The sequence below is a fragment of the Lynx canadensis genome, chromosome F2, assembly GCF_007474595.2.
Source record: "Lynx canadensis isolate LIC74 chromosome F2, mLynCan4.pri.v2, whole genome shotgun sequence".
Classification (NCBI taxonomy): Eukaryota; Metazoa; Chordata; class Mammalia; order Carnivora; family Felidae; genus Lynx; species Lynx canadensis.
The window spans coordinates 82429332-82446753 of NC_044320.2; the positions used below are offsets into that span (position 1 = coordinate 82429332).

At 41.6% G+C, this 17422-nt stretch overlaps 1 protein-coding gene across 2 annotated transcripts in view; it reads right to left on the minus strand.

Annotated features, from left to right (window-relative positions):
• The window catches only part of SPIDR (scaffold protein involved in DNA repair), a 509957-nt gene that overhangs the window by 24102 nt on the left and 468433 nt on the right, over positions 1-17422 (minus strand). For both annotated transcript variants that reach the window (XM_030304272.1, XM_030304271.1), the window contains exons 12-15: positions 10855-10942; positions 9294-9437; positions 9142-9201; positions 664-850 (exon numbers count right to left, since the gene is read on the minus strand). In XM_030304272.1, the coding sequence (XP_030160132.1) occupies positions 664-850; positions 9142-9201; positions 9294-9437; positions 10855-10942 (479 nt within the window). The remainder of the gene's footprint in view (positions 1-663; positions 851-9141; positions 9202-9293; positions 9438-10854; positions 10943-17422) is intronic.

Below are 17422 nucleotides of genomic sequence, written 5' to 3' on the forward strand. Positions count from 1 at the left end.
AAAGTGAGTTTTCCTCCCAGTGAGGACAGTGTCCTTTGCCAGCCTCCTACAGGCTGTGTGGGCAGAGGGCACAGTTTTGCGCCCCCTCCCTTGTGTCCTATGACACATGCACTGTGCAGAAAGGAAGTCCTAAAGCCACCAGTGTGCTAAGCTGGAAAAGCACACAAATACTAGATTCAAATTCAATTTGGAAAGGTGAATTTTGTGGTATGCAAATTACACCTCAATCACATAAAAAATATGTAGTTTAGGCAGGATTCTAATTTGATTCCTGGAAAAAAAGAGCTGATTGATCTAAGCATATATTTATAATGTTCCAGGCATTTGTTTGTTTTAAAAAGTGATGTTTCAGGCAATGGCTTCAGGTGGCTTTTGCACCTGTAAAGTGTGCCACCAAGAGACCATCTTTGAGTGACCAACGGCATCTTTCACAGGAGGTGTCGGCACTGCAAGCGTTCTAGTTCTGTCCAGGTGGCCATGACAGGGGTCATTTGAAGCCCCAGGCTGGTACCACGGGTCTCTTCCACTCCACACACCACGTCCGCAGTTGGCTTCATGAAGGGACGCAGTTCCAAGTAAGTCAGAGGCATTGACAAGCCACAAAGCCATTCTGTGGCGTCTATCAGTGGCTGCTGGGTCAAAACTGGGAAGAAGAAAGCATACCCTGGGCTCGGAGAGTGTCCCTGAAGAGGAAGCTGTGAGGGGTAGCCTCGGCAAGCGCTTCCACGACTTCCTGGCTCAGCACACATGAGGGGGCCACACAGACCGGTACAGTTTTGGGAAGGCCAGAGTTATTCTCATCCTGCATCTGCAGGGTGACATCAGTCACCATCAGCCAAATCTCCCTTTGCTGCGGAAGAAGCAAATCATTTAGTTACAATTCAAAGACACAGTCAAGTCTATTAACTTTAATAGCTATTCTAACGTCCAAGACTTAAAAGAAAATTAATGTTTTTAACTTATTTTTTGAGAGAGAGAGCATAAGCAAGGGAGGGGCAGAGAGAGAGGGGACAGAGGATCCGAAGTAAGCCGACAGGCTGACAGCAGTGAGTCCGATGTGGGGCTCGGACTCACGAACTGTGAGGTTATGACCTGAGCCGAATTTGAACGCTAAACCGACAGAGCCACCCAGGCGCCCCTAATATCCAAACTTTTAAAAGCAATAATGTTAGATGATTATTACAACACTATTTTAGATATAATTCCCACAAATGTTTTCAAATATGCAATAGAGTCTGCGTGTCTTGGTCACTAGCAAACAATCCAACCTGATTGACACGGCTGAGCCCTGGGAACCCCAACCCTGTACTTGTTTAAAGGGCTCCTTTGCTGGGACACAGTCTGCCCTTCCTTGGCACTAATGTATTGTCCTTGACCTACTCAGGGATATTTCACTGCTCTTTTTGTCCAGATCTCATGTTCCCATACCCAGAACACTGTCTTATATTTAGTCCATACACATTCTTCTCTCCTGTTAGACGTAGGTTTCCTAGGGATCAGAGATTGTTATAAACTGAATGTTCACATCCACTCCCACATCCTCAATTCATAAGTTGAATTCCTGACCTCCAGTGTGATCGTAATGGTAGGTGCGGTATTCAGGAGGTAATTAGGTCATGAGGGTGTCACCTTGATGGTGGAATCAGGGTCCTTGTAACACATGAGGCAGTTTGTCTCCTCTCCTGCCTTCCACATTGCGAGGATGCAAAGACATATCCTTTTGTAAATCAACAGGAGGGGCCTCACTGAGAACCTGACCATGTTGGCAATTTGAACTCAGACCTGTGAGAAATGAACTGCTGCTGCTTAATCCATAGCAGCCCAAACTGACTAAGACAGGCATATTTATTACTGCCCTCAGACTTTGCATAGGGCCATGGTATAAAGCAGGAATAAAATAACTGTTGTATCTGCAACAATTTTTTTTTTCTTTTTTTTTTTTTTTTTTTTAAATTTTTTTTTTTCAACGTTTATTTATTTTTGGGACAGAGAGAGACAGAGCATGAACGGGGGAGGGGCAGAGAGAGAGGGAGACACAGAATCAGAAACAGGCTCCGAGCCATCAGCCCAGAGCCTGACGCGGGGCTCGAACTCACGGACCGCGAGATCGTGACCTGGCTGAAGTCGGACGCTTAACCGACTGCGCCACCCAGGCGCCCCTTCTTTTTCTTTTTTATTCTTTCAAGTATATAATAGAATCTACGTGTCTTGGTCACTAGCAAACAATTGGACCTGATAATAATTTTCTTTTTTTTTTAAGTTCATTTATTTTTCAGAGAGAGAGAGAGAGAGAGAGAGAGAGAGAGAGAGAGCGCGCCAGAGGACAGAGAGAGAAGGGGAGAGAGAGAATCCCAAGCAGGCTCTACACTATCAGCACAGAGCCCAATATGGGGCTCCAACTCACCAACTGTGAGATTGTGACCTGAGCCGAAATCAAGACTCAGACACCTAACTGAGTCACCCAGGCACCCCTATAATTTTCTTTCATCTGCAAAAGTTGTAATGTCTTTTAAAGTTCATTATAGTGGTATTCTGCCCTTTACCCTTGGTCAGAGTTTAGGATTTAGTAGGTCCACTGAGGTCAAGGATTTGCCTGGGAAGACCCTTGTAGTCAGTAGGGCTGGACCATGACAACCTGTCTGGCTTGAGGTTCAGTTGGTGTTGCTTGCGTGGATTGATGGCATGGTCAGTTTGAGGATTCCATTTGGCTGGTTGACAGGAATGGGCAGAGAAAGTGACTTGCATGGTAGGAGCTGTGGGTTTGGGTCAAGGGGGAGCTCACATGGTTGAAATGCTGATTACACATAGGAAATTAGAGTAAATTATATGGAGGAAAATGAGAGCCAGGTTTCTCACTATTAGATAAGGGAGTTATAAATATGGAAATGGGGAAAACCTAAAGTCAATTCTGTGGTAATGATCTACAGTTGGAGATATTGGTGTAAAATTAAGATTTCAGATATAGATGGAGAAATGGAAAGAAATACAGATTTATGTGTATGTGTGCATGGGTTTACATACGTAATACTTCCTTGTTCTGTTCACTGAGAGGGTCTGAAGGCAATAACATGCCAGTGGCAATGAGCCCATCTAGTTACCAGACCTTTGTTTAAATGCTGTTTTCCATTAAAATCAACCAGGGCTCCTTGAAGAGATGGCTGTTTCCAGAGCAGAGAAAGCACAAGGTGAGTCTGAAACATCTTATTGTGTCAGACAGCAAGCAAGTACTTAAAAGGATACAGGAACATGCCCAAAGGGCACATGAGCCTGAATCTGGTAAATTTGAACATCCAAATAAACAACAGTAAGATTATAACTCATTGAATAAAAACTGAATTCACTGGTCCATACTGATATAAGTAAGTGAATACATAATTAAATCAAGGAAATAAAAAGCTCCTAAGTATAGCTGAATGCAACTAATAAATATAGAAGGTAAGCTAGAGTTAGAAAACTACCATTAGGTCACTATCAGAGTAATAATTCAGGCCAAGAATCATATGGATATTAAAATGAGTGAGTAAAAGTTTGATGAAAATAGGATATTTACATAGTCTCAATGTATCTTCCTACATACAAATATCTTCCCACCCATGTCCCACCCAAATATCTTCCTTTATATGGATCAGATAGTTACTAACTTTAGAGTGGAGAAAACTAGAAAACACCATATTTTTTTTTCAAAAGTTTTTCTTTAAATTCCAGTTAGTTAACATACAGTGTATGTTATTAGTTTCAGGTGTAGAATTTAGTGGTTCATCACTTTTATATAACACCCAGTGATCATCAAAGTGCCCTCCTTAACACCCATCACCCATTAAGCTCATTCCCTGTCCACCTCCCCTCTAGCAACCCTATTTGTTCTCTATAGTTAAGAGTCTGTTTTCTGGTTTGCCTCTCTTTTTTTCCCCCTTTGCTCATTTGTTTTGTTTCTTAAGTTTCATATATGAGTGAAATCATATGGTCTTTGTCTTTCTCTGACTTATTTCACTTAGCACAATACTCACTAGCTCCATCCATGTCATTGCAAATAGGGAGATTTCTTTTTCACAACTAATATTATATATATCAATCACCTCTTCTTTATCCATTCATTAGTCAGTGGATATTGGGCTATTTTCATAATTTGGCTATTGTTGATAATGCTGCTATAAACATCGGGGTGCATGTGCCCCTTTAAATCTGTATTTTTGTATCCTTTGGATAAATACCTAGTAGTGCAATTGCTGGATTGTAGGGTAGTTCTACTTTTAACTTTTTGAGGAGCCTCCACACTGTTCTCCATAGTTCACCAGTTTGCACGCCCACCAACAGTGCAAAAGGGTTCCCCTTTCTCCACATCCTTGCCAACACCTGTTGTTTCCTGTGTTGTTACTCTTAGCCATTTTGATAGGTGTGAGGTGGTATCTCATGGTAGTCCTGATTTGTATTTCCCTGATGATGAGTGATTTTGAGCATCTTAGATAACACCATTGTAATCAGCTGATAAAATATTACAGCACTGGGACAAATCAGCTGTGTGCTTTCTGATACGAAGACAGTATTTTTATGTGGTATTCCCGACAAAAATGCATAGCTTGAATCTAGTCATGAGCTAACACGAGGCAAATCCAAAGGGAGAGATATTCTAAGTAACTGATCTCTATTCTTCAAAAATGTTAAGGTCCTAAAAAATAAGCAAAGATGCAGAAACGTTCTATTTGAAGAGGGAAGAAACATGACAGCTAAGTGCAATGCAAGATCCCGTATTGGACCATGGAATTATAAAGGATTTTAGGGGAACAACTAGCAAAATCACATTTTAAAAAATGGTAGATATCTCAGGAAGGGCAAGGATTTCTATAAGATTATCTATAGTTGGGACTTCTTCTGACAGCGTTCAAAGATTTTAGATACTCTTTGTAAATACCCTGGATTTGGCTTACTGTCTCTTTTTTAATTTCTTGATGAGCCAAAATTGTCTAACTTCCTTTGAAATTAACTATCAATTTATTGTTACCATTGGGGTTATGAATAAAATCAGTAACAAATAATATCCTCTGTAAAAAGACACAAATACCCAACTAATTGAAAGCTGTACTACCATTATTATTACTAAAATTTTATTAAAAATGGATCTCTTCTGGGGCGCCTGGGTGGCTCAGACAGTTAAGTGTTTGACTCCTGATCTCAGTCAAGTCTTGATCTCATGGTTGTGAGTTCAAGCCCCGTGTTGGGTTCCACGCTGGGTGTGAAGCCTACTTAAGAACAACAACAACAAAAAAAGATCTCTTCCACACAAAAATGCCCCATTAATTTTTGACAAAGTTGCAAAAGCAATTCAATGGAGGAAGGACAACCTATCAACAAATAATGCTGGAACACTGGACATCTCTAGGCAAAAAAAAATGAACTTTGACCTAAACTACACACTTTATTAAAAAACCAACTCAAAAATGCAGCATACTCAAATGTAAAATTATAAATCTTCTGGAAAAGAACATAAAGCATAAATTTGGGGGGCACCTGGGTAGCTCAGTCAGTTGCGCATCTGACTCTTGATTTGGGCTCAGGTCATGATCTCACAGTTCGTGAGATCCAGCCCCATCCTGGGCTCTGTGCTGACAGTGAGAAGTCTGCTTGGGATTCTTTTTGTCTCTCTGCCTCTGCCCCTCCCCCATTCACGTGTGTGTGTGTGTGTGTGTGTGTGTGTGCGCGCGCGCGCTGAGCGCGTGCTCTCTGTCTCTTAAAAATAAGTAAACATTAAAAAAAAAAAAAGATAAACTTTGGGACCTAAGACTAGGCAAAGAGACTTGACTTGTCTTAGACTTAATGACAAAGGCATGATCCATAAGAGGGAAAGTTAATACATTTGACCACATAAAACTGAAAAACTCTGCTCTGCAAAACCCCTGTTGAAAGGATGAAAACAGGGGCGCCTGGGTGGCGCAGTCGGTTAAGCGTCCGACTTCAGCCAGGTCACGATCTCGCGGTCCGTGAGTTCGAGCGCCGCGTCAGGCTCTGGGCTGATGGCTCAGAGCCTGGAGCCTGTTTCTGATTCTGTGTCTCCCTCTCTCTGCCCCTCCCCCATTCATGCTCTGTCTCTCTCTGTCCCAAAATAAATAAACGTTGAAAAAAAAAAAATTAAAAAAAAAAAAAAAAAAAAAAGAAAGGATGAAAACACAGATTATAGACCCTGAGAAATATTGGCAAATCACATATCTGACAAAGGCTTTGTATAGAGATTATATAAAGAACTTAAAAAATTCAGCAGTTATATTCGGAATTTAAGAAACAAAACAGATGAACATATGAAAAGGAGGGACGGGAAGAGAAGAAAGGGAAACATACCACAAGAGACTCTTAACGAGAGAACAAACTGAGGATTGATGGAGGGACATAGGTGGGAGATGGGCTAAATGGGTAATGGGCATTAAGGACTGCACTTGTGATGAGCACTGGGTATTATATGTAAGTGATGAATCACTGAATTCTACTTCTGAAACCAATACTGCAGTGTATGTTATCTAACCAAAATATAAAAAATAAAAATATAAATATAAAAGAAAATGCCATATTGAAAAAATAAATAAAAATTCAGCAGTAAACAAATAATCCAAACAGAAAATAGGCAAAAGACATGTATAGACATTTCATCAAAGAGGTTATACAGATGACAAATAAACACATGAAAAGATGTTCAACATTATTAGTTCTCTGGATGAATCTCTAGAGAATTTTATTAATTGGGGGAAAAATAATCCCAAACAAATAGCTCCCAAAGGAGCTGTTACAGGTTGAATTGTGTCCCTCCAAAAAGATCGGTTGAAGTCCTAACTCTAGTATGTCAGAATGTGATCTAATTTGAAACTAAAGTCTTTATAAATGTAACCAAGTTAAGAGGAGATCATTTCAGCAGGCCCTCATCCAATATGACTGGTGTCCTTAAAAGAAAAGGAAATTTGGATTCTGATAGGCACAGAGGGAAGGCCATGTGCCTGGGGTGATGCGTGTATGTGCCAAGGATTGCCAGCAAACACCAGAAGCTGGAAGAGGCAAGGAGATTTTCCCTGAAGCCGTCACAGAGAGCATGGCCCTGCTGATACCTTCCTTGATTTCAGACTTTTAGCCTCCAGAAGTGTGAAATGATATATTTCTGTTGTTTTCAGCGATCCAGCTTTTGGTACTTTGTGCAGCTGGCCTAGGAGACATCACTGATATATATTGCGTGGTCTCACTTGTGTAACTATCATGAAATGACCTAATTATGAAGATGACACCAGATTAGTGGCTGATGTCACTTTCTTGGTTAGGGTGTTAAATGGTAGCTACTCTGGGTATGAGAAGTTAGTACAGGGCAGGCTACATGGGAGGACACTGTTTCTTTGCAGCCTACATGAATCTATAATTACTATTAATCTAAAAGGTTAGAATAATTTTATTCAAAATACAAGTCAAGGGGGCACCTGGCTGGCTAAGTTGGGAAGAGCATGCAACTCTTGATCTCAGGGTTGTAAGTTTGAGCCTAAGTTAGGGGTAGAGATTACTTAAAGATAAAATCATTAAAAAAAAGGTAAATATCTTTTTCACCTGCATGACTTGGCCATTTGTATAATGGAGATACAATAGAATCTTCTTTAAAAACTCAGGTTCTTGCAGCGACTCCTAGTGCCCTTCTTAAAGTCAACCAGCACTGTAATGTACAGGTGACTGGCTGGACCACACTGTGGCCCCAGGACCTAGCTTATTTCAATTCCTCCCCGAGGAGGTTGGTTTCTGGTGATTCTCTGCCCCACACAAGCAGAACACAGGAGGTACAGAGAATTATAACGCATTGAGGAATCTGTTCCTTTGGATTCCAAGCCCCTGTCACCTAAGTACTACCAATCCTTCGGTACATACTCCCACTGAAACCCACACTTGCTGGCAGGCTGCACCTGTGCTAATGGAAGCCTATTTCTTGGCAGAAAACTCAGGACAGGAGGGTATCAGTGTTCTCAATTGGCCAGAAGGCAAGGCTCCTTCATGCAGTGAGGCAGACGACCTGTAGTTTGTCTCTCTCTGTCCACTGGGGCTAGCAGTGAGACTTAGCTATGGTATATCGGACACCTGCTCTCTTTACTTCCCACCTCTGCTGTCAGCTGGGGCTGTGGGCAGGTGAGCCTCTACGGGCACCAACGTGTGCTATATTGCCCCCGAGGACAGCAGTCTATCTGCAGAGTAAATGGCAGCCGCACAGTGAACCACTGCCTATGACACAGTCATACGACCTGAAATGTGTGTTAGAATAATAGGCAATGTGCCAGGTGCCAAGCATGTCTTAACATACTAAGTGTCCTGCAGACGGTGGGCGGGGGAATTTGCAGTCAGCCTTCGGTTTGCTTCAGGGTTGGAAGGTAAGAGGCACCTCAGGTACCTGGATATCACCCTCAGTGAGGGCCTGTCGCCCTGCCTGTTGAGCCCAATACTGGGTGGCTCATAGGAAGCACTGTGAATGACTGATGCCAGTCACTCTCTTATTCCTCAGGAGGGGTATCAATTCACTGTCAAATGATTAAGAAGTGAACGGAGAAAAGGAAAACGAGGACTGAACAATGGGATGGTCTGTATTCCTCCGGTGACAGATTTGCATGGATGTTCCTCTCTGAGTTAAGGTCCAGCAGAGGTTTTTTCTTCTGGCAGAACTTACGGCAGGCGTGCCGCTTACCAAAAACATCTCTTTCCCTTTTCTGCTCCTAGCTGATTTGTTGAGTGGCAAGGCGGCAAACGAGCATCTCCCCAGGACCGCCAAAGCCTCCCAGGGGCCACGGGGCTTCCTTCACCTGTCGCTAACTCAGAGCTCTTGGACAGTGCTGGCAGGGGCTGAGCTCAGTCCCGAGAGTCCTCCTTCTACCCCCTTCCTACGAAAGGAATGCACAGCGCGGGGCTGAGACCTTCTCAGGCAGGCTATGCCTAGGCTGCTTCACACCCAGGACATACCACACTGGCTGGCAGGCTGCACCTGCACAAGAAATGGATATACTGCTGCCTAGGCTAGGAGCACGCATAACTGGATTTTAAAATCGCTTTTCCATTTTAGCACTCCATTAATTTCTATGAGAGGTTATCCTTTAGTAAACTTTTTAACACCTTATCGGAAGGAGAGAGAGAGGGATCGATTACCTGTGATCTTTGATAAATCACTCTGGCATAGAAACTGCAACGTGTACCGCGGTCATCGGTCTGGAAAGGCATTGAAAATGATTAGAACATGACACAAAACACACACATACAGTGAAAGTAGTTAAAGACCCTATTAGAAACACAGACGATACCTGAAGAATTTCTCTTAAGAAACGGGTAACTGGAGGTTGGTAAAGCTTAGAAATGTGGTCTTCTTCTATGACGTCAATCTGTCCCACACTTGGATGAGCGGAGAGGATGTAACAGAAGCTAGGAGGAGGCACACGAGTTTTTACCTGTTTGAAAGGAAGGCAAAGGCAAACATAAGTGTGCTGGTAAAGATTCAAATACATTATTAAAATCTACTCTTTAATATATAGGTATTTATTCACAGATGCATTCTATCTCCCTGGAAGGTTATATAAGAAATTGGTATGTTGTTTATCTTTGGGAACAAACATAAGAACTTTTACACTTTTTGAATTTACTACGGATTCAAGATTTCATTAAAAACAAAAATTCTTCAGGAGTACCTGGGTGGCTCAGGTGGTTAAGCATCCGACTCTAGATTTTGGCTCAGGTCACGATCTCATGGTTTGTGAGTTCGAGCCCTGGATCAGGTTCCATGCTGGTAATATGGAGCCTGCTTGGGATTCTCTCTCTCCCCCTCTCTGCCCCTCCCGAGCTCTCTCTCTCTCTAAGTAAATAAATAAACTTAAAAAAATTAAATAACAAAAACAAAAACAAACCATTCTTCAGAGTATATCTGAAAACACCATTTAGAAACTTCTTCCTCTTTGAGCGCCTGGGTGGCTCAGTCTGTTAAGTGTCTGACTTCAGCTCAGGTCATGATCTCGAGCCCTGCATCGGGCTCCGTACTGACAGCTCAGAGCCTGGAGCCTGCTTCACATTCTGTGTTCCCCCACCCCTCTCTGCCCCTGCCCCACTTATGCTCTCTCTCTCTCTCTCTCTCTCTCTCAAAAAATGAATACACATTAAAAATAAATAAAAAAATAAGTACACTTCTTCCCTTTTAAAAAAAATGGGTACTGTTGACAACTGTTTACTGGTCTAGCACAGTACAGAGTTATAGTCTTAGCAGTCTGCTAGGAACTCAGCTACCACACAAACAAGACAGCCCCCAGTTTTCAGCTTTCAGAGCTATGGCCCAAAGCAGCCGCTGGCCAGTCTGGTGGATATATTTGAGGATGGTGAAGAAGGGACACATTTTAATCAGTCAGTTTTACTACCTGTGAGCAACTACCATAAACAATTTGATGCAGTAGAAGGGAAGTCCCTGGCTAACCGGGTAGTTGTACCAATACCATGGGTTTTATTTACCACATTATATGAGTTTGTGCTCTAATCGGTAACTGAATGTTGGTCCTAACAGTATCTGGGAGGCAGAGGGGAAAACACCCTGTGTCTTATTTAGTACGAGGCTAAGACCCTAATTATTACAATGGCATGCAGTGGTTGTGGTTTTAAGACATCGTCATAAATTAACCTCAAGAAGAATGGAGTGTGGCATAGCAAAGAAAGCAGCCAGAGGCTGGACTTTAGACTGAGGTGAACTAGTCTGAATCTCTGTCCTCCTGGCTGATAGTCACTGGACCTCGGCTTCTCGGGGATGTGAACTGTGGGTGGGGCCTGACTCAGCACCCGGCATGGTGCAGGTGTCAGTCAGGGGAAGCCCCTCAGATGCTGGCTTACCTCTTCATGGGCTTGGCCACGGCCAGGTGCTTTCAGAGGCATGGCTGGAGGCCACATGGTGTCAATCAAGCTGAAAAGCCCTGCTGTCCTGGGAAAAAAAAAGATGCTGTTGATGGTATTCATCACTTAAGTGCCTGTTCATGATCTGGGCATGTGCAGTTTTGCTTAACAGGTACTATCCCTAATGCCAAGGAGACACCATTCAGGATGTGTGCTGATTCGGATGGGGAAGACACTGTCACACAGACAAACGGGCCTTTGAAATCGCGCAAGAACAGGAAGGAGTTTGTCCATTACATTGTGATACAGCTCCCCAATCAAGTATTTTTTTTTTTAATTTTTTTTTCAACGTTTATTCATTTTTGGGACAGAGAGAGACAGAGCATGAACGGGGGAGGGGCAGAGAGAGAGGGAGACACAGAATCGGAAACAGGCTCCAGGCTCTGAGCCATCAGCCCAGAGCCTGACGCGGGGCTGGAACTCCCGGACCGCGAGATCGTGACCTGGCTGAAGTCGGACGCTTAACCGACTGCGCCACCCAGGCGCCCCTCCAATCAAGTATTGTACAGCCATTGAAGTGGTTACATAGAAGTGTTTAAGAAAATGGGAAAATGTTTCTGATACCTTGCTAATGGAAAAGCAGGCAACAAACTATAATGTCTTTCTCTATGTATGTATCTATGCACATACCTACGTGTAATAAGCCAAAAGAAAAGGGTACTGAAAGATATACAAATGATTTCAGTGGTTATCTGAGTGCAGCTTAGAAGTAACACTTTCTTCCTTTGGCTTTTATGTGTTTCCTATCTTTTTCCAAATAGGTATGTATTACTCATAAGAAGAAAAATTATCAATAAGCTATCTAAAGTAAAAAAGATAGCCAGACGTACAAGGACAAATATTATATGATTCCACTCATGAGGTTCCTAGAGCAATCAAACTTGTACAAACAGAAAGTGGAATGATGCTTGCTAAGGGCTGAGGGGGTGGGAAACAGGCGGTTAGTGTTGAATGGTCATGGAGTTTTAGTTTGGGAAGATGGAAACATTCTAGAGCTGGAGGGGTGTGATGGATGTTGAACAGTGCGATGTACTCAATGACACTACTAATGGTTAAGGTGGAAAATTTGTTATTTACATTTTATCACACTAAACCCCCCCCCCGTTTTAGTTGGTATGCACGCACGTGTGCACATACACACACATCTCACAAAGCCTTCTTAGATTTTGCTCTCTCAACAAGATCGAATGCATGTGTGAGTAAATATCTATATATTCTTATTTCTTTCAATGTTTAACAGCAAGTTTTAGGTGCTTGGGATCTAGCAGCTAACAAAACTGAACAACTCAGAACCTGAAGATGAGGGTCTTAGCTTGCACTAGACAACACAAGCACCTCCCCACCCCCTTTGGGTTCCTCAAATTAATTTCAATAGAATCGTAGGGCATGGCCTGTGACAAACACCAAGCTCAATAGCATTCCTGTGAATTTTTAGGTTTTGGGTCAAAATCAAGCAAACAAATAAGCAAAATGTGGGTAACACATGGTAAAAAGGGATTGCCTGTGAAAATGTACTCTCTCCCTCTCTTGATTAATTCTGAGAAGTACCCTGTTGCAGCTGTCTGTGTGAGTGACGGACAGGGCTGGGGGACCCAGGGCTGCCTAAGGTCAGGAAAAGCTGTCAGGGAAGGTGCAGAGGTAAGCTCATTTGACCTCTCACTGCCCTTCCCCAAGACTAAGGAATGGGGTGGGCCCATGATGTCTCTCCCCGGGGGTGGGTGGGGTGGCAGGAAGGACATGGGACACGGACTTGCCTCTTGCTCTCTGTCTGCCACGTGCCCAGTACTTCCTGCTCCTGGCTTGGCTCCTTTCTTTTCCCGGAGCATGCCACCTGAGTCATGTTCCTCTGCCGTCCTCTCACTGTTTGATGTGAGCTCCCCAGTGGGTGGGCATCAATTTGTCCTGGTTGCAGAGAAGTGCCAGCCCAGACAAACTGGTCAAGAGACTTGGCAGATGAGGAACTGACACCCAGCTATCACAAACACCTACATACTTCACTGCAGAAATCAGACCTAACACACTTGATATGCTCATTTCCTATTTGCAGTCTGGAGAAATGCAAGGTTGGCAGGCAAACAGTAATTTTCTACACCAATAAATATGTCCATTTCTCACCTTAGACCTGACTACATTTCAAAGGCAAAGCTAAGACTTTGCTCAAGCCCCTCGTTTACGACGGAGCGGGTACAGCATGGGCCTTGCAACAAGACCTGTCTCTTGTTCTAGTTCTGCATTTTATATACTGTGAAACCTTAAGAAAGTTTGCTTAATTCCTGCACCTTCCGTCTCCTCTTCTGTAAAGTTGGGAGAGATCAGTACACACCTGTTGTGTTACTGCAAGGGGTGAAAAACATACTGCGAGTACAGCATCTACTAGGGTTTCTATGCTCAGAATAAGTACTCAACATGTTGGGCATCTGATGCTCTTGTAATTATTCATATTGCTAATTGTTTAGGCTATTAGCTTCTTTTTTTTAAAGTTTATTTATTTATTTTTTGAGGGGGGTAGGGGCGAGAGAGAGAGAGAGAGAGAGAGAGAGAGAGAGAGTGTATTCCAAGCAGGCTCCACGCTGAACCCTACGTAGGGCTGGATCTCACGACCCCAAGATCTTGAGCCGAGATCAAGAGTCAGGCACTTAACCGACTAGGCCATCCAAGTGCCCTTAGGCTATTAACTTCTATGCTGTTTTCTGTTCAAAAATTTCCCAGTTGAAGATAAGATTTTAACCCCAGAGTGACCTTCTTTGTGAAGGAACAGAGTCAAATTAAAGGTATGATGAAAAGATGATTCTTTATACAGAACAGGAAAATAACACTTTCCAGAGAGTGACCAAGTGTTTATCGATTTTCCTAAATTTTTAGAGTTTCTGTTGTGTGGAGTCCATAAACTCCAAGAAGACAAGGTTCTATGGTGGGTTAGAGTTGTCACATGCAGCCTACCTGTGGCTTAGCCAGACACACTGGAGTGGGAGACTCTGGAAAACCTGGTGTAAAAGATACATGTAAGATCTGGACAAATGGAAGTTTCTTCAATTTATAACCATGAAGTCCTTTTTGGAAGCAGTGTTCCCTTGGAATTTTCTTTGACAAGTGCTATACTATGAATATAGCCTTAGAAAAGTTCTTTTTGAATTTAATGATGCTTACTTATTTAGAGGATGCTAGTGGCTAATTTTAAAAGTTTGGACCGGTTACACATTTATACTTTAATGCATTAAATAAAAAAATCTTATAAAAAATCAGCTTCTCTACCGTTTTGAAAAATAGATGTGATTCAGATGGCTCTGTGAACTACAGCTTTTGTCTCAGGCAGCACGCACATCCCTCGAAATGACTCCAGCCTCTGACTGGGACAGACTTTGTGCCGAAGCTAACTTTTGGCACAGTTACAGTGTATTGTTCTTCTCACTTCAGTCCTTCCCATTCATTTTTGTATCAGGTTTCACTTTGTTGCATAGGAAACTCATTCTTTCTAAAAAGCCATCCCTTTAAAATATGTTTAAAACAACAAACAAATTATCTCATGGGTAGATGCCACCAAAAGTTTATATTTTCATTTTTTTTTAAGTTGTAAAATATATGTTTAATTAAAATAGAGGGGGAAAAGGACATACAGAAAAAGTCATCCAGTTTATGGTAAAAAAATATGAAAAAAAATCTGAAAACATCATTTTGCCAGAATAAATTTCTTAGGATATATCTTAATTTATAGATTGCATAAAGTGAATCTGCAGAAAAATTTGGGTCACATCTCAGAAAACTAGAAAGCTTCCATAGCTATATTTTATTTATAGCAACAGGGTAGTATTTAAATGGGAAGACATCAAGATATACGCACATATTAAAATTATATTTACCAAAATGCACACTTAAAATGGTTAAAATTGTATTTTGTTATATATATACATGCATATGTATATATATATGTATACTCATTTTTCATAAAAAAGTTATATTTACCATGAAAATGAGTACCTAGTATTTTGGCTGAGGATTGTTGACAGCTCATGGAAAGAGTTATACTCCCTTCTATGTGAGATGTGATATAATATAAGCATCCCAAATTCTTTACAGCAGAACACAATTTTTATTTTATTTTTCAATTTAGTTTTTAAACTGTTGGTTTATTTATTTAGCGTGTGCACACTGCGTGCTTGTGGGTGGGAGAGGGGCAGAGAGAGAAAGAGAGAGAGAATCCCAAGCAGGCTGCATGCTGTCAGTGCAGAGCCCAACTTGGGGCTTGATCCCATGAGCCTGATCATGACCTGAGCTGAAATCAGGAGTCAGACGCTTAACCAACTGAGCCTCCCAAGTGTCCTTAAATCTAATTTTTAAAACTGAGATATGTCACATACCAAAAAACTAATCCTTCTGAAGTGTACACTGCATGGTTTTTACTGTATTCATAGACTTGTGGAACTTTCACCACTGTCTACTTCCAGAATGTTTCCTCATGCCAATACCATCCCAGGTACACCCTGTGCTGTGCCTGTCAGCAGTCACTCTTGCTACAGATCTACTTGCTGTTTTTATGGGCATTGTATACAAATGGAATAATATTAAATATGGTCTTTTGTGTCTGGCTTCTTTTACTCAGCATCATGTCTTTAAGGTTCATCCATGTTATAGCATGTGTCAGTACTATATTCCTTTTTTGGCTGAATAATCCATGGTATGGATAAATGACATTTTATTATCCATTCATCAGTTCATGGACATTTGGGTTATTTCCCAAATTCTCAGCTGTTATGAAAACTGTTGCTATGAACATCCATATACAAGTTTCTGTGTGGACACATGTTTTCAATTCTCTTACGCAGATAACCTAGGAGTAATTTGCTGGGTCATATGGTAATTCTGTGTTTAACTTTTTGAGGAACTACCTAACTGTGGTGCATAGTGCTGGCACTGCACCATTTTATATCCCAACAATGTGTGGGGTTATAAATCCAATTTTGTTTGTAAGTTATTACACATATTTAAAAAAATTTGGAAACATGAAATTTTATATCTGGAATGATTTATAAAAGAACACTTGGTTTTTTTATCCTATATTCACTTTTATGCTTTTCGGATGCTTTGAAATTTTAATAGAACATATACAACACTTTTATAATCTATTTTGAAAACCAAAAAGCTGGGGCTGTGTTAAAACAGTGGTAACCATGGCACAAGAACAGACACTCAGATCAATGGGACAGAATAGAGAACCCAGAAATGGACCCACAAATGTATGGCCAACTAATCTTTGACAAAGCTGGAAAGAATATCCAATGGAATAAAGACAGTCTCTTCAGCAAGCGGTGCTGGGAAAACTGGACAGCGACATGCAGAAGAATGAACCTGGAACACTTTCTTACACCAGACACAAAAATAAACTCAAAATGGATGAAACACCTCAATGTAAGACAGGAAGCCATCAAAATCCTCGAGGAGAAAGTAGGCAAAAACCTCTCTGATCTTGCCTGCAGCAACTTCTTACTCAGCATGTCTCCGGAGGAAAGGGAAACGAAAGCAAAAAATGAACTACTGGGACCTCATCAAAATAAAAAGCTTCTACACAGCAAAGGAAACAATCAGCAAAACTAAAAGGCAACTGACAGAGTGGGAGAAGATATTTGCAAATGACATATCAGATAAAGGGTTAGTATCCAAAAATCTATAAAGAACTTATCAAACTCAACACTCAAAAAACAAATAATCCAGTGAAGAAATGGGCAAAAGACATGAATAGACACTTCCCCAAGGAAGACATCCAGATGGCCAACCGACACATGAGAAAATGCTCAACATCACTCATCATCAGGGAAATACAAGTCAAAACCACAATGAGATACCACCTTACACCTATCAGTATGGCTAACATTAACAACTCAGGCAACAACAGATGTTGGCGAGGAGGATGCGGAGAAAGAGATCTCTTTTGCATTGTTGGTGGGAATGCAAGCTGGTGCAGTCACTCTGGATTGCACTACTGGATTGCACTACTGGATTGCAATTGCACTACTAGGCATTTATCCACGGGATACAGGTGTGCTGTTTTGAAGGGACACATGCACCCCATGTTTAGAACAGCACTATCAACAATAGCCAAAGTATGGAAAGAGCCCAAATATCCATTGATGGATGAATGGATAAAGAAGATGTGGTACATATGTATAATGGAGTATTCCTCAGCAATCAAAGAATGAAATCTTGCCATTTGCAACTATGTTGCAATGGATGGAACTGGAGGGTATTATGCTAAGTGAAATTAGTCAGTCATAGAATGACAAAAATCATATGACTTCACTCATATGAGGACTTTAAGAGACAAAACAGATGAACATAAGGGAAGGGAAACAAAAATAATGTAAAAACAGGGAGGGGGACAAAACATAAGAGACTCATAAATATGGAGAACAATCAGGGTTGCTGGAGGGGTTGTGGGAGGGGGGATGGGCTAAATGGGTAAGGGGCATTAAGGAATCTCCTCCTGAAATCATTGTTTCACTATATGCTAACTAAT